We start from the raw sequence: 24,437 nt of genomic DNA, 5'->3' as shown, positions 1-24,437 counted from the left end.
AATACAAAAAAATTAAAAAATTATAAAAAAATTATAAATCAATTCAACAAAACAAATTATTCAACCAAATCACAATTCTAAATCTATTATACAACCAAAAATCACAGTCCTAACCAATCACCTTAACAAAAATCTATCAAAACTCCACAAAAACCTAACAAATAGAACCTAAGAGAGTGGGATAGGGTCCTTACATGATTTGTCTAAGAAAAGGGGGAGATCGCCGGAGATATCGTCGGATTTCAGGGGGAAATCGCCGGAGAAAAAAGAGAGGAGTCGCGCAGAGGAGGAAGAGAGAAATGGGAAAGAAGAAGTGGCTCGTGGTTATAAAACCTAGGGTCCGACGGACATTATCCGTCGGAATTCCGTCGGAATTATAATTTCAATTTTCGCGAAATATTTGCCCGGTAAAATGAAAATATATGCCGAGGAAATTCCGACGGATAATTTACTATCCGTCGGAATTTCGTCGGAATATTCCGAGGAAATACCGAGGAACTAGTGTTTGGGGTTTCAAAACATCAATTTTTTTTGGGTTTTTTCATTTCTTATACAATTGTAATGTATACCATTGAGGATTCTTTGTATAGATTAGCATAAACTATGAAATAACAAATTTCAAAACTAATTGAAAGTATTCCCTATACCGTTCATTAAAACGTATAATTGAGTGTTTCTCTTATGTAGTGGGATTTCGTTCATACAATCGGAAAAGTGTTAATTAAGGGGTAAGGAACAAATTTTAGACTTCATAAGTAACGTAAGACACTTAATAAGGGTTATGTAGGTGTTATTCAAACCGCAAAACGTTTTTTTCGGTTTACAACCCCTATTTCCTCGGAATTTCCTCAGACTATTCCGAGGAAACCCTTGTCTTCCTCGTAATTCCGTCGGAATATTCCGAGGAAATTCCGAGGAACTAGTGTTTGGGGTTTCAATCTTTTACGTTTTTTTATAAACGAATCGATCGATGCGTTTGTTTTGAAAAACGCATCGATCGATCACCAGATGGACGAAAGCCGTAAGAATGTGATCGATCGATTGGATTGAACAATCGATCGATGGAACAAAATCTGAAGCCTTCCTCGGAATATCGTCGGAAAATCTTGTATGTTTTTTTATAAACGAATCGATCGATGCGTTTGTTTAGAAAAACGCATCGATCGATCACAAGATGGACGAAAGCCGTAAGAATGTGATCGATCGATTGGATTGAACAATCGATCGATGGAACAAAATCTGAAGCCTTCCTCGGAATATCGTCGGAAAATCTTGTATGTTTTTTTATAAACGCATCGATCGATGCGTTTGTTTAGAACAACGCATCGATCGATCACCAGATGGACGAAAGCTGTAAGAATGTGATCGATCGATTGGATTGAACAATCGATCGATGGAACCAAAATCTCAAAGCTTCCTCGGAATTCCCTCGAAATATTCCGAAGAAATTCCGAGGAACTTGTGTTTCTGGATCGATCGATGCGTTTGTTTTGAAAAACGCATCGATCGATCACCAGATGGACGAAAGCCGTAAGAATGTGATCGATCGATTGGATTGAACAATCGATCGATGGAACAAAATCTGAAGCCTTCCTCGGAATATCGTCGGAAAATCTTGTATGTTTTTTTATAAACGCATCGATCGATGCGTTTGTTTAGAACAACGCATCGATCGATCACCAGATGGACGAAAGCCGTAAGAATGTGATCGATCGATTGGATTGAACAATCGATCGATGGAACCAAAATCTCAAAGCTTCCTCGGAATTCCCTCGAAATATTCCGAAGAAATTCCGAGGAACTTGTGTTTCTGGATCGATCGATGCGTTTGTTTTGAAAAACGCATCGATCGATCACCAGATGGACGAAAGCCGTAAGAATGTGATCGATCGATTGGATTGAACAATCGATCGATGGAACAAAATCTGAAGCCTTCCTCGGAATATCGTCGGAAATTATAAAAAATTAAAAAATTATAAAAAAATTATAAATCAATTCAACAAAACAAATTATTCAACCAAATCACAATTCTAAATCTATTATACAACCAAAAATCACAGTCCTAACCAATCACCTTAACAAAAATCTATCAAAACTCCACAAAAACCTAACAAATAGAACCTAAGAGAGTGGGATAGGGTCCTTACATGATTTGTCTAAGAAAAGGGGGAGATCGCCGGAGATATCGTCGGATTTCAGGGGGAAATCGCCGGAGAAAAAAGAGAGGAGTCGCGCAGAGGAGGAAGAGAGAAATGGGGAAGAAGAAGTGGCTCGTGGTTATAAAAACTAGGGTCCGACGGACATTATCCGTCGGAATTCCGTCGGAATTATAATTTCAATTTTCGCGAAATATTTGCCCGGTAAAATGAAAATATATGCCGAGGAAATTCCGACGGATAATTTACTATCCGTCGGAATTTCGTCGGAATATTCCGAGGAAATACCGAGGAACTAGTGTTTGGGGTTTCAAAACATCAATTTTTTTTGGGTTTTTTCATTTCTTATACAATTGTAATGTATACCATTGAGGATTCTTTGTATAGATTAGCATAAACTATGAAATAACAAATTTCAAAACTAATTGAAAGTATTCCCTATACCGTTCATTAAAACGTATAATTGAGTGTTTCTCTTATGTAGTGGGATTTCGTTCATACAATCGGAAAAGTGTTAATTAAGGGGTAAGGAACAAATTTTAGACTTCATAAGTAACGTAAGACACTTAATAAGGGTTATGTAGGAGTTATTCAAACCGCAAAACGTTTTTTTCGGTTTACAACCCCTATTTCCTCGGAATTTCCTCAGACTATTCCGAGGAAACCCTTGTCTTCCTCGTAATTCCGTCGGAATATTCCGAGGAAATTCCGAGGAACTAGTGTTTGGGGTTTCAATCTTTTACGTTTTTTTATAAACGAATCGATCGATGCGTTTGTTTAGAAAAACGCATCGATCGATCACCAGATGGACGAAAGCCGTAAGAATGTGATCGATCGATTGGATTGAACAATCGATCGATGGAACAAAATCTGAAGCCTTCCTCGGAATATCGTCGGAAAATCTTGTATGTTTTTTATAAACGAATCGATCGATGCGTTTGTTTAGAAAAACGCATCGATCGATCACCAGATGGACGAAAGCCGTAAGAATGTGATCGATCGATTGGATTGAACAATCGATCGATGGAACAAAATCTGAAGCCTTCCTCGGAATATCGTCGGAAAATCTTGTATGTTTTTTTATAAACGCATCGATCGATGCGTTTGTTTAGAACAACGCATCGATCGATCACCAGATGGACGAAAGCCGTAAGAATGTGATCGATCGATTGGATTGAACAATCGATCGATGGAACCAAAATCTCAAAGCTTCCTCGGAATTCCCTCGAAATATTCCGAAGAAATTCCGAGGAACTTGTGTTTCTGGATCGATCGATGCGTTTGTTTTGAAAAACGCATCGATCGATCACCAGATGGACGAAAGCCGTAAGAATGTGATCGATCGATTGGATTGAACAATCGATCGATGGAACAAAATCTGAAGCCTTCCTCGGAATATCGTCGGAAAATCTTGTATGTTTTTTTATAAACGCATCGATCGATGCGTTTGTTTAGAACAACGCATCGATCGATCACCAGATGGACGAAAACCGTAAGAATGTGATCGATTGATTGGATTGAACAATCGATCGATGGAACCAAAATCTCAAAGCTTCCTCGGAATTCCCTCGAAATATTCCGAAGAAATTCCGAGGAACTTGTGTTTCTGGATCGATCGATGCGTTTGTTTTGAAAAACGCATCGATCGATCACCAGATGGACGAAAGCCGTAAGAATGTGATCGATCGATTGGATTGAACAATCGATCGATGGAACAAAATCTGAAGCCTTCCTCGGAATATCCTCGGAAAATCTTGTATGATTTTTTATAAACGCATCGATCGATGCGTTTATGTGAAAAAACGCATCGATCGATGCGTGTGCGAACAGAATTATAAGGCAAAACCCGACCTTTTTGGATCTAAACCTCAGAACTCTCATCCCCTCCGATTTCCCCTATAATTCGCCCCCCCCCTTTTTCTCTCTCTATAATCATCCGATTTGAACAATTTTGGGCTCTATTCCCCTTGATTTTTCGAGCTCTACCTGATTCCTACACTCGTTTTCACCCTAAGACAGGTATACTCCGCGAATCTCCACATTCTGAAATCGTGTTCTTGAGCAATTTTTTGGGTTTTGTGAATTTCTTATTTCCGTGTTGATTCCTTGATCAAATATGCATGAAACAGATGTTTAAACATGGAATAGAACACAATTGTCTGTGATCAACGAGTTTGTAACAGGATTTGAGATGATTTACGGATTGAGAATTTTTTTGAATTTGGTTTTTTTTTATCACAACTCGATTTCGCTTTTCATTTTCATGTTGCTTTGAGTTCTTAATTGATTATAACCATGTTGAGAGCAATGATTCTATTTTGTAGAGAATGAAGCGCACAAAAATGTCAGCAAAGAAGAACACACAAGAAGAGGGTTCGTCTCATCTGGAGAAGCAAAGGCCAAAGAAGTGGGATAAGTCTGATACCACCCACTACAACAACATGAAGAAGGTAGCCGTTCCGGCTACACAACTAGCATGTCCTGAGACGATGACAATATTGGGAATCCAAGCAGACATTGAAGGACTGTTCCAGAACATGGGTCTAGGCCAACTATGCAACCTCAACGAACCCACTTATCCGGAGTTGGTACGCCAGTTCATAGCATCCGCATACGTCACCCGTCCCGATGATAGGCATCAGGAAGGTTTTCTGGCATTCGTAGTGCAGAAAGTATACTATGAGGTAACTTTCACAGACCTCTGCGGACTATTTGGATTGAGTGCAGGGGAGAGGATATCTGGTCTTTATTGGACTTCAGAGCTGTTGAACTTCTGGGAAACGATTGGCACAGGGGTTTATAGATCTTCTCAGGCAAAGGAGTCACTTATCCGGAGCCCAGTACTGAGATATGCCACACGCCTCATTGGATCATTGCTATACGGGACAACCACAGCCGCATCAGTCACGCAATGGGAGTTGTGCCTCCTGTACCAAGGTGTGAGGCATTTGCTACCGGCATTTGGAAACTCTACATTCCCACCTGCTACTACCTTCAACATGGGAGCGGTGCTGGCCGCAAACTTAGCAGGATACAAGGGGAAAGTAACCAATTCCAAGAGCAATGCATGTGGATTTGGTGCAGTGATTACTCGGATCCTTAGACATGTGGGTGTAGACTGCAATAACCAGCAGGTAGCACTGGACAGATCGAACAACATTGCTTGGAACTACCTGGATGTCATTTCTCTAGTAAGTAAGGAGTTCATAGCTGGTCCCCACTCGAAGATCCATTGGGATGGTCCTTACGTCTACGTATTCCAGAACCGAGCGAAGAAAACACTCTACTGCCACCTGCCTCAGATCGGTCTGACTTCTCTTCTTTCAGAGGCTGCAGTTGAGTTCCTACCTCCTGCTACCGCACTAGTAGACAAGCCATCCTTCTTCACGCCAAAATATCAGACCAAAGGCAAGGGCGTGGTTGATGAAGAAGGAGAAGATGAGGCTGCACAAGCCATTCCAGATGATTCACAACCCCATCAGCTACTCCCATCAGACTCCAGCCAGTACAAGCTGCAAGAGCTTCCACCGAACGCCACTTCGCGCCAGCAACAATATTGGAGAGATCAGAGCATAAAGACAAACAACGACATGCTACACAAGATCTGGGCTGCCATTTCACGTATCAGGCCGTGTCGTTGCCAAAAGGATGATGTAGTTCAGCGGGACAACTCTCCATCCAGCTCTGGTTCGGGTTCTAGTGGTACACACAGGGTAAGAAAGAGGTCCAAGAGACCCAACGATGCAGGAACATCTGGAGCAGGAGACAAGGAGTAGGAGCTATCACCGGCTATTTTATTTTCTTTTCTATTCTAACGTTTTATGGTCTTATTTTCTGTTAATTTTGAACAGAGTTTTTTTTTGGGTTTCTTAATTATGAGTTCGTATTTCTTTTACATGGTTTCTTCGTTTTATTTGGTTGTGTTTTGAGTAGTTTTTAATTCGTATTCAGCTTTGCCTTGCTAGATAAACCAAATAACTATTATCCGAGGAAAGAGGTTATATCAAGTGTTCCTCGGAATTTCCTCGGTATTTCTTAAAAAAAAAAAATAATAAGTTCAACGGTAGTCTGTTTCCGAGTCATCATCACCAGATGAATCTGAATCTGGATCTTGGTGAAACTCTTCAATCACTGGTTCATCCTCTACGTAAACGACGGCTTCCTCTCCAAAGTCGGTTAAATCGACTACAAGGCCAACTCCAGCTAAATCTTCTGCTGCACTTAAGTTGCCGGATGTGCTTGGTTGTAGTGGGTCTTCCAGCTCAGAACTTCCCTGAACTCGGCCTCTCGGGTTGAGTCTTGTAACAGTAACCCATGGATCATCTCTGTTCCTTACCCGGGGGTACTTGATATAACAAACCTGTAACATTTAGAAAAATTATAAATTAATACACATGATGATGAATCATTCTGAATAATTAACATTTAATTACCTGATCGGCCTGAGAAGCAAGAATGAAAGGATCATAATATTGCAGCTTTCGCCTCGAATTTACTGATGTAACACCAAATGCATCTGTTCTCACACCTCGATCTGGGGTGTTGTCGTGCCAATCACAATAGAAAACAGTACAGCGCAATCCAACCATGCCCAAATACTTAATTTCCAAAATCTCATGTATGTGTCCGTAGTATACATCATCTCCTGATGCAGAACAAACGCCAGCATCATAAGTCGTACTCGAACGTCTCCCCTTATGAGTTGTGAATGCATATCCTCGAGTACAAAATCTCGGATATGACTTCACAACAAAGTTTGGTCCAACGACCATCTCACGTATCCAATCGTCAAATGTTTCACCTCTGGCCAAACCAGCAGACACCTATTAATAGCACATATATATATTATATCAATAAATGTGAATTAGTATAAATATGTGATAAAATATATTTTAATTTGTTTAAAGCACTCACATAAGTAAACATCCATCCACTAAATTCTCTCTGCTTCATTTCTTCTAGTTCGTCCTCTGTGGCGTATCTATACTCGAACCGCTTTTCTGCCATGAAAATCCTGGATATGATGACAATAATGTAATTAATTAAGATTTAAATTTCAACTTGTTAAAATAAAAATTTGTAAGCTCATTTATTTACCTCTCATATTGAAGAACGTCTTCGCAGTTGGTGAGCAAATATGTTTGCAAATGACTGCGCTCCTGCTCAGTAAGTCGACGGTCCTTTGGTTTTCCGCTAAGTCGTCCAACATCTGTGAAAATGTCTGGAACCGTAACATGATATGCTGCCCGTTCGCCTCTATCATCATGCCGAGCAGGTCTTCTGTTTTTGGTCTGAACTTCTGCTGGAAAGTAGTACTCGGCAAAGTTTGAAGTTTCTTCATTGATCATCTGTGCGACTATAGAACCTTCCACCCTACTTAAATTTTTCACCATCTTCTTCAAATGGAACATATACCGCTCATACAGATACATCCATCTATACTGCACAGGACCACCAAGTTCCAATTCTCTTGCCAGGTGAATAACAAGATGCTCCATAACATCAAAAAATGAGGGAGGAAATATCTTCTCAAGGTTGCACTGAATCACGGCTATGTTAGTCTTCAAATTTTCAATACCTTCAAGAGTCACTGATCTCGTGCATAAATCGCGGAAGAAACCACTTATCCCTGCAATTGCTTCATGAACATTTCGTGGTAATAGTTCCTTGAAGGCGAACGGAAGGAGGCGCTGCATCATTACATGGCAATCGTGGCTTTTCAAGCCAGTAAACTTTCCTTCCTTTCTGTCGATACAGTTACGCAAATTTGATGCGTAACCGTCTGGAAATTCCACATCGTTTGAAATCCAATCAAAGAACGCATCTTTTCCCGCTGCATCAAGTCGGTATATGGGAAAAGGAGCCCTACCATTTTCATCAACATGAAGTTCTGAACGAGCACATATATCGACTAAATCCAGTCTTGACTTCAAATTATCCTTTGTTTTACCTTGAACATTAAGGATCGTGTTCATGAGATTGTCAAAAAAGTTCTTCTCAATATGCATGACATCTAAATTATGCCTTAGCAGATGATCCTCCCAGTATGGCAGATCCCAGAAAATACTTTTTTTGTGCCAGTTATGTAGTTCTCCAACAGCATCTACCGGAAAACGCTCATGTCCACCGACTTCTGGCGTCCTTTCTGCACCAAAATCTCTTAGTTGTATCTTCAAATCTTTCCCACAAATTTCCGGAGGTGGACTGTCAAACACCCTCTTGTTCTTCGTAAACAAATTCCTACTCCTACGATATGGATGATCAGGTGGTAGGAATCTCCTGTGACAGTCAAACCAACACGTTTTCCTTCCGTGTTTTAGTTGGAAAGCATCAGTGTTATCTTGACAATATGGACATGATAGCCTTCCATGCGTTGTCCATCCAGACAACATACCATATGCTGGAAAATCACTTATTGTCCACATTAGTACTGCCCGCATTTGAAAGTTTTCTTTACACGAAACATCGTATGTTTCAGCACCTTGAGCCCATAGTTGTTGCAACTCATATATTAGTGGCTGAAGAAACACATCAAGTGATCTCTTAGGATGCTCTGGTCCGGGAACGAGAATCGAGAGAAACAAAAACTCTCGTCGCAAGCACAAGTTTGGGGGGAGGTTGTATGGTGTAAGAATGACGGGCCATAGAGAATACTGTCTTCCACTCTTGCCAAACGGACTGAAACCATCAGTACATAATCCAAGGTAGACATTTCTTCTCTCATACGCAAAGTCGGGATACTTTGATTGGAAATGCTTCCACGCTTTTGCATCTGAAGGATGTCTGATCTCACCATCTGTTGAGTGCTCCGCATGCCATCTCATTGGTTGCGCTGTGCGTTCAGACAGATACAACCTCTGCAACCTTTCCGTCAAAGGTAAATACCACATCCTTTTATATGGCACTGGAACTCTTCCACTCGTATCTTTATAACGAGGCTTTCCACAAAATTTGCATGTAACCCGCTGTTCATCCGCCCTCCAATAAATCATGCAGTTGTCGCTGCATACATCTATTACCTGATACGATAAACCAAGACCAGCTACGAGTTTCTGAACCTCGTAGTATGAACCAGGAGCTACATTATCCTCGGGTAGAATACCTTTTACAAAATCAGCAATCGCATCCACACAGTCTTCAGCCAAATTATAATCTGTTTTAATGCCCATCAATCTTGTAGCAGATGATAAAGCTGAATGACCATCTCTGCAACCTTCGTACAATGGTTGCTTTCCAGCATCCAACATATCATAAAATCTCCTAGCTTCTGCATTGGGTAAATCTTTCCCTCTAAAATGATCATTTACCATCTGCTCAGTACCTACACCATAATCTACATCCGTTCTAATTGGTTCTTCTAATCTAACCGCTGGCTGAGGTTCGCTAGTACTACCATGTTCATAATCAGTTTCCCCATGATGATACCAAATTTTGTAACTTCGTGTAAACCCACTCAAATATAGATGAGTCCAAACATCCCACTCTTTAATAACCTTTCTATTTTTACAATTACAGCAAGAACATCTTAACTTACCTGTTTTTGCTTCCGGTTGTCGGTGAACTAACCCCATGAATTCGGTTATACCTCGTTGGTATTCTTCCGTAAGCAATCTCGTGTTCGGATCCAAATGAGGTCGATCGATCCAAGAACGAAAATAATTAGAAGAAGACATATTTTTTATGAATCAAATTCGTGTGTAAATAGAGTGAGAGGGAGGATGAAGATATGGAGTGAATGAAGAGGAAGAGGAGTGCTTGTATATATAGATTAAATCCTGCCGACAGACCGAGGAAATTCCGACGGAATTCCGACGCCAACGGCTAGTTCGTCGGAATTTCCTCGGAATTTTGTAAAATCCCCCAACGGCTCTCCAACGGCTAAAATATTTCCTCGGAATTCATCGGTTTTTTCCGAGGAACCCATTGTTCCTCGGAATTTCCTCGGAATATTCCGACGGACTGAGGTTTCCTCGTAATTCCGTCAGTATATTCCGAGGAAATTCCGAGGAACCCCAATTTTGTGTTTCCTCGGAATTTCCTCGGAAATTCCTCGGTATATTCCGAGGATTTCATTTTCCGTCGGAATGTCCGTCAGAATACCGCTGTTTTCTTGTAGTGTAGTGACAAAAAAAATTTCTTAGGATTTATTTATTAAAAAATATGTAGATGTGGATTATTAACAATAACAAACACAATAGATTAAACATCAATCAAATAATATATATTATATTTAATTCATACTTTAAGTATATTTTAATTTACTACATAACTTTGTTTGGTTCAACATAACTTTAATTTTAGAAAGGCAGGTTTTTTAAAATACATGCTAAAAATATTTAATCTAAAACATATGTAAGAAAAGAACACAATAAGAAAAAAAAACAAATACATAATATAAAAATAATAATTAATACATTACAATTTAAAACATGATTAAAATAAATGTTAAAGACCAATAAAATACTTTATATCTTTATATATAAAGTACAGTTTGAATCTCTCCTAGGCCATCCACATCAGCATCCACATAGGAAATTCGCTTTCTGTACGTCCGCCACGTGTCAACCCACAGGAAACGCGCCGTTTCATTTATTCTTCAGATTAGTGGGCTTTTTTTGGGTGTTCTGTATCTGGCCTTTGGACTGTCGATCTTAGTTTTGTAGCCGGTTTGAACGAACAGAAGAAGCCTCTAACCCTAATCAGCTTCAGAAGAGAAACAAATGCCGTATCTCCACATCTTTCGACGGCGACTCGATGTCGTTTCTGCTTTCTATCACCATCTGAAACAGTCCGAGTTAAGAGTTCATGTTTAATCCCATCGATTCAGTGTGCCCAGAACTTCCTCCTTTCTTCACTATAACCACAAGAAGAAACAAGATACAAGAATCTAAGTTAGAGAAGCTTTGCAATTTGGTATTTGGAGTTTTTTTTTTAAATCTACAGTAATGATTTTGAGATTGATTCTTCTCATGTTTCATTACATCTTAGTGTTTGCTAATCTTTTCTACTCCTTCTAACCTGTAACTTCACTTCACTGCAGTTCTACAACAAATTGTCTGAGTGTTGTTTTATGCTCAAGCCAACCATCCTAACCAGAAGTTATTGGCCGTGGATGTGAAGCCTGAGTTGATGTCACTACCAGGAATAACCCCAAAAGTTCATGGGAGGTAACCTCCTTCATTTGAATTCCACAGCCAACTTTTGCAATGTCATTTTCACCTTTCATTGATCTCCTACAACTTGCAGGCTGGATTTTCCTAAATGCAATTTCTGACGCACATATATACTTACTTTGACAAAGAAACAAGTGACAGTGACGCCTGCAACTGCTCAGATGGTGAGAAAGTAGCTATTGACCAGATTATCGGAGGTGATGACATCCTCTCAAACCACCCTGGGGTATGGGATGCAACAGCCGCTGCTGAGCAGCCCACTTCTGGGGGAAGCAATGCAGACGAACATCTGGTTCCAGTAGGAGGAAACACACTAAAAAGCACATATCTCCAGTTGTTGTTATGCTTTCGTAAATGAACACCCTCTCTTTGTCCTCTTGATCTGCTGTTCTGAGTACTCTTGAGCTGATCTGAGTTTCTTTTGTTTATTTAGACCAGTTGAAGTCGAGTTCTTCTGATGGTAAAATCAGGAACCTAGGGAGAGTGAGAAACTACATTGCCTTATACCAGCACCTATAGCATATGTTACACATCTCTCTTGGCCCAAGAGTATAGATTATGTGCCTTATGCTAATGCCCCGTAGAAGGCTATTCAGAAATGGATTTAGTATGAGATGGACGTTTTTAGATTCCTTGGTGGTGGAACTCATTTCCCTTAAGGTGGTAGGACTGCTTTGGACAATGGTTGTGAGGTTATGTCTTATGTTTGCTTCTGTTTATATTCTTTGAGTCTCATATTCTTCATTAGTGACGTTGTGGGATTATATGTTTGTAGTTACTTTATTTCGGTTTCACCACACGTGAATTACCTGCTGAGAAGATGTATTTGGCTTTAAAAGTAGTTCTATTACGATAATGATTATATGTTTGAATATTGCATACTTTTAAATTTTCTTTGGATCAAGCTCTCCCTCAATGGAAAACATGTTAACTAGCATGTGACATGATGAAGGGACGAAGATTTTAGACATCTTCGAATGGACAAACAACACTGCCGCCGTTGATAAGCTGTGGCTGCAACTGAAGCGGTCGTTGCGTGAGGTTCCGATCGTTAAGAGGAAATCAAATGGCATGAGCATGATGTTTCTCATGCCACCACGAGCATGCGAGCTCAAGGAACTTCAGAAAAGATGCACTAAATGTTTTTACTATAAGGAGATGGAGAAGTTTTTGCAGTTGGTGTACCGTGGCTAGAGCAAAGCTTTACGTTTTTATTTATTTTCCGTTTTCCCTTTCAGTCACGTCTTATTACGTTCAGTTTCCTTTTAGTTTTTTGCATTTTCTGCATGAATATTGTCGCTGGTTTGCATACATCACTTGAAACTTCTATCTGTTATTTTGTCTTAAGTTTGAGAACTATCATGCAGCCATTAATATGTATTAACCAACTGAAATATTAAATAATTTATATAGGTTCTCACAGTACGATGCGATGCCTTCATTCCACCAGGACATAAAACATTACATTATATATAAAAAAAAAATTACATTATATATTTAAACAAAACGACCCCAAAAACTAAATTACAATGGATGAATACAACAGCTACAATAGCTAATAATTCACTTACTACAGATATTAAACATTATGAATCAATGTATTTCACATTACATGAGCGAAACGTAATAATTAGTAGTTCTAAAAACCAAACCGAATAAAAGAAATAAGAATACTTATCGAATGGTACATATAGTTAAATGGGCCTAACCGAATGTAATTTTCACAAATATTACTAATAAATTGTATGTATAAAAATACAATGTAACTTACAGATAGATACGAGCCACGCAGAAAAATATATAAAACTAGCTTACAATTTATACTATATCGCAAATAAAGAATACTTATCAGAGCAGTTGTCAACTAAGTAGCTTATTAATTTATAGTCATTTTTTCAAGTTCAACACATAATATATACTAAGTACGAAAAAACATAAAAATCCCTAAGATTTGATCATTATATATTATTTATTTCAGTCAAATGCTTTATTGGGTTTAAAATATTAATTTATATATATTATTAATTTTAGCTTATATTTTACTTTTAATTGGATACTTATGCCGTGGTTATGAAAGTTTTTATCATATAACAACTTATGAGGTGCGTCTAATATCCAGATATATTGTGTAATTATTGATTCAGATATATATATTAGGACACTCGCACCTAAAAAAGAAGATGAACTATGCGTTGTATTCATTAACAATATTGTAAGCAAAAAGAATTCAACAAAGTACCATGCAATCATATCTTTCACCACCAATGCATCTTTGATTGGTTTATATCAAATTTAAGATGTCCAACATGTCAAGCTACAATATTTTAATATTATTGTTTACGGTTTACACAACTAATAATTAACCTCAATAATTAACCGACCTAATAATAAATTTTACAAATAAACATATACTTAATCTATAATTAAAAGTTCGTCTCTTTCGTCACGATACTTTTAGATTCATCCGGCTCCCGAAAATTACTAAAAAATGATGTGATGGCACCATGAAAAAAAAAAGTACTTATCAATACGGCATGAGATATATTTAGTCTTCAAATACAATAACATATACTGAATTTAACTAATATGTATATTTTAAAATATAAAAATTATATTGAATATTTCTTCTAATTATTTACATAATTTTCAAAGTATCATCCCGCCCGTAGGGCGGGCCGGCCCTAGTAATATAATATCTATAATAATAAAACAGAGTTTTCTCTCACCGTAGCCCTCCACATCATCAAGAAGGAAGGGGGGGGGGGAGGTTTGCGCCGCCACTTCAGCACCTTTAACCTGCGTTAAATCTCATTTACGGAATGTCTTGGGCTTGGTCGATTGAGCTTGGTTGTTTTGTGCTTAGTCACACTGGAGATATGAATATTGTTCTCATTAGTCTTAAGCCCATCTTAATAAGCACTTCGTCTACACCGAAAACATCAAACAAACCCTATCACCTTCCCTTCGTGGTGCCTTTGATCTGAGAAACGGATGCACCTCCCTTGAATACGATACCATTAACCCTTGCATTCAATCTCAGTAAAGTCGACCCCCACTATGTAGCATTATCTCATCAGCTCTGTCCTCTTCATCTTCTCCATGATTTCAAACCTATAAATTGGCGTCTCCGGATAGATGGTTTCCACAGATTATTCACTCCTCTCAACTCATAATTCAACAACATCCTTCCAAGAACGATGGCAGCTTCCCATATATGCCCTTCTGAGTTGAAGCCAGAGGGTTGTACTCGAACGGTTTTGACACGCCTACTTTGATTCTGAATGTCAGGAAAGCTGGTGAACTGATGGGCATCGATATGCTGCTCTTGGATGATCAGGTATATGTTCCCTTTTTTACGTGTTTGTTGTTATGTATATGTTCCCTTATTTTCTTTTGTGTATGTTTATATGTCTTTGATGTCCAAAGTGCTTTTAAAAATAATAAATCTATTTTCCATGTAATAGCCGCCTTATAAACAATGATTAACATATTTTAATTCTTTAAGTGATGATGACTGTGGTAGTCAGCTTCATGCTCAGTACTTGCGATGCAAAATACGTCGTTTTAAGAACAAGCGAGTTGATGATTCAATTAGTTGTCCTCATCAACTTCTGCATCCCACCTTCAAATTAAATCAAAACTGAAATAATAACTGGACAATCTTTCATGTTCCTCATCTTACTTCATCATACTAAGTACTAACATTCAATTTCCTTTTAGGTTCATTTTTTGGTGTCGAAACACTTGAATTGGGCTCAAATCTGATCAAGATTAGCGAGAAGATTGGAGATTAGTGGAAACTAAAAGAGAAGAAAGGATATGTAGGATTATCACAAGATGATGCTACCATCAAATGGCTCTTTGGAAGTGATAGAAAGCTCTGCTACCACCACCCTTAATTCGGGTCAACTCAAGAAACTGGCTAAATTCAATCAATAAAAAGTAAATCAATGTCAAAGTTTTCATCTAAATGATGTATATGAACTAACGCAGTGGTGAGTCTAATGAAAGTTGTTAGAGCACGGTGGAGAAGTGGTGGCATTGTATTGGCGAGTGATGGCCGTAACGGTAGATTGAATCACCAGGAAGCGGTGTGCTCATGGCATGGCTGTGATGGTTGTGTGATTTTCCAAAAAAATACAGAGGAGACAAAGAAACAGACGCCGAGAAGAGATGAGTTTTTGCATCAGCAATTTTTGTATTCAGAAGCCATGGAGGCCAGATCGAAGGTGTATATAAGGACGTGTCGGCAAAGCCAGAAAAAAGTGTTATTACTTAATCGACAAGAAGCCTAAAGCCTTAATGAACTCAAAAATATCAGTGTGTGAAAGCAAATTTGGAAGTGTGCTGGCTAGAGTTAGTAGAATCATATCACGATCAAGTTATATATGGGTAAGAACGCATTGCACAGAATCCATATCACTTGAATTTTTCTCATTCCAAGTATTCCATCCCAAATTTTATATAAATTACAGAAAGTCACTGTATTATTAATCCCCCCCCCCCCTTTGAGTTTCACATAATGAATATAACAGCCTCATCGAAGGGTTTTTCAAGAAAGATTTCATGACGGCCCAGAGAAAGAAAATAGTGACTAAGATGTCTATGAAAAGATATTAATGCAAAGAAGACACATAAAGTGGAAGATATTATAGCTAATTTTTTTTTGTTCAGACCAAGATTGCATATTTGTAAATAATATAATTAGATCGATAATTCTATTTTATCACTAAACCAAAAAAAATTATAGCTTATCTATATAAATTATAAAAGATTGTATTTAAGATTGGAGACAATTATCCAATTATTTCAAAATTAAATTAAAAATTCAGTTGTAAATTAAAAAATATATATTCATAAAAACTTAAACGAACAAGATAAAAGACTATTTGAACATATGTCAAATTTAATTAACTTTTTATTCATGTAGCTTGCTTTTTTTTTTTGAAACACAACTTAATTAATATCATAGGAAGAGTTAGGTGGTGGCCATTAAGGCTTCACCCTCTACATGGCCTTGCTTTGCTAGAGCATCTGCATCAGCATTTAAGTCTCTAGGAATCCAACCAAAGGCGATTACATCAAAGTAAACAAAGGAATCAAAGATATCGGCCACAATGCCATAAATTTCTAGGGGGACCTCCCCTCCACTGAGGGCTTTGACGAGTTGCAGCGAATCCGCCTCACATACCAGTCGCTTGTGTCCCAAGATTCGAGCCTCTTGAATTGCTTGTCTCATTGCCATAGCTTCTGCTGTAAGAGCTGATCCCACCGAGCTACCTGTAGAAAAACTAGCAACATCAACATCTTGTCTTTTGATGGTCCATCCAAATCCCGCTTGTTGAGATGAAGCTCTCCAAGCAGCGTCTGCTCTCAACACAGAACAGTTTTGTGGGAATAGTTCTCTAAGGTACTTCTTTTGTTGCGGCGTAGCTTTCTTTTCTTGGGCATCTGTCCATTCCTTCGCCATTTTCAGAGCTCTGATAATGGTTTCCTCCTCTGCTATTCATGTAGCTTGCTTTCTTGAATATTATTTTCAGTTATGAAAATTCAAAAATATGAATATCGAAGTTGGTTCATCATAGTATAACAAAATCATTTTTTTTCTTTACCTACCATTATGTATTTACCATTATGTATTGTGTAACCGGTTCCTTGAATATTGAAGATATATTTATATAAAATGAAACCAAGAAAATGAAAAATTAAATTTCAAATTATAGAAAATCCCGGGCATAGCCCGGGCTAACCTCTAGTCTGGACAATCCGGGCTAACCTCTAGTCTGGAGAAACGCAAAAAGAATGATGAAAAGAAAAGCTTAAGTAATCTTGATGGGTCGACAAAAGAAAATGTTGATGGGTGTCAACCTTTGACACAAGTTAGAAAATGGTAATTAAAACCTTAGCCATAAAGGAAGGGATATAATATTTATGAATGTTGGTGATAATTATCTGAATGCTAGTGATAGTTATGATATGTTCTGTTTTCTTTTTCCGTCAGCTGATTTATATTAGAACATGGATGAAATATTAGACACAAAATATCACACATCGGTAGTTAGAAGCATGGTCGGGCCTGAGTTTTGTAGGCCTCCAAGCACATAATATATTTTTGGCCCTTCAGTAACTTAATTTGGAAAAAATAACATTAAAAATCATGATCACAGGTTCGAACCGACGGCCCTTCTACTTCTGATTTCTTCCAAGACTAGTAGAGCTGCGATTTTCTGAAATTAAATGGCCTTAGTATAATTATAAACTTCACGGCCCCAAGCATATGCTTGGTCAGCTTTTACTCAGGCCCGACCCTGGTTAGAAGGGACCTTAAGTAATATATAAGATTGATGGACCAATTCACTTATCACTAATTTGTTTTAGGTTGGAAGCACATCTAGCTTAACATGGTATCAGAGCCCGATCCACGTAGTCCAACCCAATCACATCGATATGGCCCAAAGTTGGCCCATCGATCCTTGTCCGAAATTGACGCTCAAAGAGCCATCATCTCGAGTGGGAGTTTTAGACACAAAGTGCCCCACATCGGTCTTTGAAAGGGATTCTAAATAATATATAAAATAGATGGACCAATCCTCTTATCACCAATTGGTTTTAGGTTGGAAGCCCATCTAGCTTAACATGGAATACATAACCGGAACAAAGTGAAATTTCTGGAACTTGAACCCATACGAGGGCAAATTAAGCCAAAAAAAAGCAAGGTCTTACCTCTACACCCACATACATTAATGTTTAAAGGCCAAAGATAAATAGTTAAGAGCCTAAAACAATCGGATAACTTGCGAAGAACAACACTCAGACAAGTGAGCAAGCGACGTGAAGGACATAAAAGACCGAAACTTATCTGAACCTCCAATCACGATGAAGATCTGAAGAGCCAGAACCACGCAAATTAGCATCACACCCGAGACAAACCCCTCCACAACCGCATCTTCATCCAGTTGAACCAACACCTCGACCTCTATATATTGTTTCAAACATCCAAGACAAAGCCACTGAGGAATTAAGGGAGAAGCAAGTAAACCAGGAACGACCCTTATTGAAAGATGCGACGAGGACTCCTTCGTGATAGGAAATGAAGAGGTGACTTAACAAACTTCATCACAACAAAGATGCTAACCCTGTTCTGCTCACGAACACACCAAGACGCCACCGCAGACACCGTCAAGACTAACTAGAAGTATTTCTGAGCCAAACAATGCTAAAGTGGGGACATGCTCTCAACTTCACACAGAAGAAACAATTATAGGAAAAATTGGTATATAAAAAGACCACATGCCAAACAAAGAAACCGACAAAATCTAACATTGCAGACAGCGACAAGATCGACCATCTCCATAACAATAAGATCAGGAATAGGCTTCCACGCGTCCCCAACACGCCAAAATTAGTGAAAATCCAGAACCAGATCTAGGAGAAAGGTAACATATTTTCCATAGTCATCTCCGGTAACAAACAGAAAGCTAACCCTACATCCAGATCCATCAACACTAAAGTCATTAGATCCAGATCCATGAATGACAAATCCAGTTCATAAACCGTTCTGAGAGGACACAAAGAGAACCTTGCAAGATATCAAAAGACACAAACTAGCTAAGAAATCTCCCACGGTGCCGACGACAAAGCGCCGGACACCATGGAAATTGAAACCATAGCAAACTCTTAGGAAGTCTTCTACGTCAATGTTTAATAAACTTTCATTTTCTCTACAATTAAAATTATTTTTTAATATTTTATTATTAATTAATGTGTATTAGTCAATATTGGAGCTCTTGGATGAAATTCAAAACTTATTTGGTGATAATTATGAGATTTCAAATATTTATGTTTACTAATGTTTCTAGCTAATCCGAAAAGACTTCTAAGAAAAGACTTTAGAAGTCTTCTACGTTAGATTTTCAAGAAGTGTAAAGTAACTTCAAGGTATATTTTTAACTTTCAAAAGTTTTAAGTAGCTTCAAGAATATAAAGTCATATGGTTTATGTGTATTTTTGGATCATAAGATATAATTTTAACTTACATGAGATTTTAAATTTCAACTTTCACTTAAAATTCATGTTTGATCTTTTGTGAATTTGACTAAGTTTTTTTATGAAGTCTTCTCTTTGTTTTAGTAAATTTGACTAAATTTTTGTGTTGTTATTTTTGTTATGAGTGGGTATAATGATTAAAAAAAATTCTTGGTATCTTGTATCAATAACTTCAATAATGTCAAGTACTTTTGGCAAAACATGAGTATATTTACCAAATTCTTTTGATTAACATCTCTTCAATTTTACAAAAGAATTCACAACTAAAATAGTACACATACAAATAATAAAACAGACCATAAACAAAACTATTACACATAGAGCTAGATATCATTTATCAACAAAGATAAGCTTCGACTCCACTTGACATCTTTCCTTTGTGCCACTTTGGGCAGACGACTTTCCGAAGACTTCGTGGGAAGTTTTCTTGCATAAAACACATTAGAATTCTTCCAAGAGTCTTCCAGGAGTCTTTTGAGAAGTCTTCCAAAGTCTGATTCAGATCTGAAAAAATCTGTATATTCAAAAGCATTCAAATGACTTCAAAACAGAAAAAACTTCAAAATAAAATTTTATGCTTAAATAATAAACAAAACAATCACATTAGGTTGAATCTATAACTTTTTATAATCAAATATATAAAACACACAAAATATATATCCAAAATTTGTACTACTTTGGGGAGAAAATTTCAAAAGACTTCCTGAAGACTTTGTGGGACGTCTTTTAGCATAAAATGCATTAGAAGACTTCTTTGGGAAGTCTTCCGAGAGTGTACCAAGAGACTTCCAAAAGTCTTCTGAGAAGTCTTCTAAAGTCTGAATGAGATATGAAAAATTTGCATATTTAAAAACATTCAAATGGCTTCAAAACAGAGAAAATTTCAAAAATATTTTTTTATGCTTAATAATAAACAAAACAGTCAAATTAGGTTGAATCTATAACTTTTTAGAATCTAATATATAAAAAATACAAAATACATATTCAAAATTTGTACCACTTTGGGCAGAAGACTTCCTGAAGACGTCGTGGGAAGTCTTCTAGCATAAAATGCATTAGAATACTTGCCCAGAAGTCTTCCGAGAAGTCTTCTGAGAGTCGTGTGAGAAGTCTTTCAAAGTCTGTCTCAGCAGATCTAAAAAACCTGCAAATTCAAAAACATTCAAATAATTTCAAAACAGAAAAAAACTTCAAAAATATAATTTTATGCTTAAATAATAAAAAAAACAACCACATTAGGTTGAATCTATAGTTCTTTAGAATCTAATATATAAAACACACAATAAAAATTATCCAAAATTTATAGATCTACCTTTGAATGAATGAAAAATGAAAACCTTGTAATGAAAAACCTGCAAAAAGAAGATAAATTAGTGAGAAGACATAAGAAAAAAATGAGAAATAGATTTAAAGTTTGGTGTTTTGATGTTCAAAGAAATTAGAGAGAAGTCGAAGAGTTCAAAGTGAGAAATATTACATTTTTGTTGCAGCCATTTAAGAGAAAAAAGATAATGTGTAAATGTTCTTTATATTTGGAGACAAAAATTCCAATTAGGTTAAATATTTTCGATACAGAAGTTTCTTGGGAAGTCTTCTAAGAGTCTTCTAGACCCTAAAATCAAATACATGAGAAAACTTTTGGACGACTTTGCTTTAGGCGGAAAAATTAAATTCTACTAAAATTTAGGTTTTATTTTACTAAAATTTAGGCGGGAATATGTCAATTCTGAAAATCTTTTTGGAAAATCTTCTGGAAGTTTTCGTGGGAAATCTTCTAGAATTCTTCCAAACCATAACCTAATCAAATAACTAACTAAATAGCAAATAAGAATTCATTAAACTTAAAATCAACTTATAAAATATTGGAAAATTTGAGAAAAGAGAACAACTAAACTATGCTATTGTCCCTTTAGTACAACTTTTGGACTTTTACTACCCTTCAAGGTTATAAAAATTCATATCAATTAATTTACAATGCAAAAAAATAAGAAAAATATAAAACATGAAGTAGTCAAACATGTGCATATATGAAATATATTTTTGGATTAAAAAACTATTTGGAATGGTAAATTGAAAAATAGGCTAAATGTGTTAGTATATAGAATCTACCATCTACGGCGATTCAGAATATGCAGTCTAACTGAAACACATTGATCTACAGACGGAAAAATGCGCATTACACTGGAAACATTAAGATCAATGATGGCAGAATACAAAATCAACATTTTCTTCTATGTTGTGCATTTTTGGTAGATCATAAGAAATAATAAACGTTCTTATATCTTCTGTGGAAGAATATACATTCTTCTCACTTCTCATCTATCTATAATACCTGTATTCTATATCTACCACCTCATCTTTATTCTACCTTTCGTAGAATGTAATTTTTACTAGATTTTAAACATAATCCGAAAATCTAGGAAAAAACGGTTAGAAAATATTCCCTAAATCTATTAATTTTTTTTTATTTCCTTTTTTAAATATCCTTCCCTAAATTTTAGTTCTTCGTTGCCAACCACGATTTGGACCAAAAAATCGTGGAGCTTCATCTCTTTTTCATAGTTTCTCCAAACTTTTGTCAATCTAACGTGAGAATATGCACATCTATGTCTATTCTGGTTTTTGGAGATCGTCCAAAACAAAAGGATGGAAGTTTCTTGTTGATGAAGAAAAAGGAAGTAGATTACTTACTTTGGACACAAGCAAAACCTTTGACAACCTATGAGTTATGGTTTGTGAGGACTTTGGAACCGATGTAAACTTGGTCAATATCAAGATGAGTTACTTACCTTCCGATTTGGTGATTGGCCTCGACTCACCCACTGTTTTCATCACCAATGATCGGCAACTCAAAAACTTTCTTACATATGTGAAGACCAAAGCTTCAACGCGGTTATGTGTGTGTATTCGATCTAAGGTCGGATTTAACTTGAATGAAGAGCCTGCTGAGTCGCCTAACAGAGAGGAAGTGGGTATGTCGTGTGAAGTTTCAGATGATATTGATGGTGAAGCCGAGCTTGAAGCAGAAGATGCGAAGATAGATGAAAGTGATGATGAAAGCAAGTGTGAGAAAGATATGATCAACGGAAGGTCTGTCCGTTTTTCTCTGGTTGATGTTGTGAAGAAGGGTCAACATTTTACTAGCAAAACAGCTTTGCAGACAACAATGGAAATATGCGAAATGAAACATAATTTCGACTACACAGTTGGCAAAACGGATGATGATTACCGCTGGCGTGTTCGCGCAGAGGGATTAACAGGTTCTTCATATTTTATCATCAAAAAGTATGTACCTGATCATTCATGTGCTCCATCATCAAGGAACCACTCTGTTCGGACAGCTTCATCAAAAACAGTTGGTAGTCTTATTATGCATAAGTACGAAAGTGTCAAGGAAGGGCCGAAACCTAATGATATCATCCAGTTTATGCGTAATGATCATGGAGTTGAGATATCCTACTCTTTAGCTTGGGAGGCACGTGAGTATGCAGTAAATGTTGTGAAAGGCATTCCAGAGAAGGGTTATGAAAAAGTTCCCAAATACTTGCACATGATGAAGGAAGCTAATCCAGGATCACACACATTTTATGAAACTGATAGCACTGGGAGATTCAGATTCCTCTTCATCTCATATGGTCAGTCTATTTGCGGTTTTTATGCTGGTCTTCGGAAAGTCATTGTTCTGGATGGAACTTTTTTGAAGAGCAAATACAAAGGAGTATTACTGGTTGCTACTGCTTTGGATGGAAACTCGAACCTATATCCTATTGCATTTGGAGTTGTCGACTCAGAGAATAACCGCTCGTGGGAATGGTTTATGAGATAACTTAATGTTGTCATTGCTGATAATCAAAGTTTAGCTTTTGTGTCTGACAGGAATACTTCACTTGCTAAAGTTCTTGCAAAAGTGTATCCACATTCTCATCATGGAATTTGCATTCACCACTTGCTGAACAATGTTGTTACATATTTTAAGGGTAAAGGTGTCGCTGGTTTGGTTGCAAAGGCTTCTAAAGCTTAACGAGTTGCTGATTTTAAGAAGCAATTCACTGCTATTTTCTCAATTAGTCCTGCAATTGGAAACTATCTAATACAAGCTGATGTGAGAAAGTGGGCTCGTTGTCAATTTCCGGGTTACATGTACGATGTTAGGACCAATAACCCTGCTGAATCAATAAATTCTGCTTTACGTTCGCCAAGAGAGTTTCCAGTTATACCTTTGTTGGACAGCATAAGGGAAATGATGACTCAATGGTTTTTCAAACGTAGAACTTTAAGTTCTAAGCATAAACAGCCACTGACCGTTTCTGTAGAGAAGAAGATTGATCGAAGGATTGAGAAGGGTAATAAGTTTCAGGTTTTCCCAGTTAGCGATGACAGGTTTTTGGTTCGAGATGACACTTTTGAATGTATGGTCGACTTGGTCAGACGCACATGTTCATGTGGGAAATTCGATCTGATGAAAATCCCATGCAGACACACCATAAAAGCAGCTTTCAGCGTAGGCATATGCACACACTCTCACTGACAACATGTACACCACTGCTTCATGGAGATCTATTTATGAGGAAAGCATAAATCCTATTAGTGTCCCAGAAGATGCATGGATTGTCCCATCTCACGTACAACAAGCGAAAGTCCTTCATCCAGAAACTAGAAGAGCTGCAGGTCTGAGAAAGAAACGTAGGTACAAGATAGTTGAAGACAAGATCCGTTCATCACAAGGAACTCAAAGCTCTAAACGTCGTAAATGCAGTCGATTATTGAATGTCACAACCGGTCGACATGTGATAGAGCAATATAGGATTCAAGCCATTCGGTCTATGCAAGTTACTTTTCAGAGTTTTTTCTAATATTATCTTTGTTTCTTGTCAAACTCTGTTTTTTCAAGACCAATTTTGTTTTATGTTTTGTGCACGTTTCCAGTATTTGCTTCGTTTCTTGCAAGTTTTTAGTTTAACGTTAAGATTTGATCCATTGATCCATAAATTGACATCACAACTGAAAACCTAATTGATTCGATCTTTGATAAAGTAGCTAGATTCAGAAAACAATTACAAGA

At 37.3% G+C, this 24,437-nt stretch overlaps 1 protein-coding gene and 2 long non-coding RNA genes across 4 annotated transcripts in view; all 3 read left to right on the top strand.

The window, feature by feature from the left end:
- LOC106380051 overlaps nucleotides 1-19,426 on the top strand; it is a 30,880-nt gene extending 11,454 nt beyond the window's left edge. The window contains exons 2-4 of one of the 2 annotated variants that reach the window (XR_001276258.3): nucleotides 14,618-14,666; nucleotides 15,050-15,233; nucleotides 15,323-19,426. This is a non-coding gene — a long non-coding RNA (uncharacterized LOC106380051). Of the gene's footprint in view, nucleotides 1-14,617; nucleotides 14,667-15,049 lie in introns of both variants that reach the window. The other variant, XR_002659024.2, reaches the window with a different exon arrangement.
- LOC106382075 lies at nucleotides 10,809-12,203 on the top strand. Its single transcript, XR_001276804.3, has 3 exons — nucleotides 10,809-11,069; nucleotides 11,197-11,323; nucleotides 11,403-12,203. It is a non-coding gene; the product is annotated as an uncharacterized LOC106382075 (long non-coding RNA).
- Nucleotides 19,427-22,103: 2,677 nt separating the features above from the next.
- Nucleotides 22,104-23,396, top strand: LOC106378628. Its single transcript, XM_013818732.2, has 2 exons — nucleotides 22,104-23,188; nucleotides 23,252-23,396. Exons 1-2 carry the CDS (start codon nucleotides 22,104-22,106, stop codon nucleotides 23,394-23,396), a joined length of 1,230 nt encoding a protein of 409 aa, XP_013674186.2.
- Nucleotides 23,397-24,437: the final 1,041 nt, after the last annotated feature.

Source organism: Brassica napus, chromosome C2 (assembly GCF_020379485.1).
Source record: "Brassica napus cultivar Da-Ae chromosome C2, Da-Ae, whole genome shotgun sequence".
Taxonomy (NCBI): domain Eukaryota; kingdom Viridiplantae; phylum Streptophyta; class Magnoliopsida; order Brassicales; family Brassicaceae; genus Brassica; species Brassica napus.
This window is presented reverse-complemented; position numbering and strand designations above follow the sequence as displayed.

What these genes read in the sequence shown, in the direction of transcription:
- LOC106378628 (XM_013818732.2), top strand. Translation starts at nt 22,104, where the DNA reads ATGGTTTGTGAGGACTTTGGAACCGATGTAAACTTGGTCAATATCAAG. An exon ending in AATAACCGCTCGTGGGAATG is followed by an intron (nt 23,189 to 23,251) that starts GTTTATGAGATA and finishes TGTGTCTGACAG; the next exon opens with GAATACTTCACTTGCTAAAG.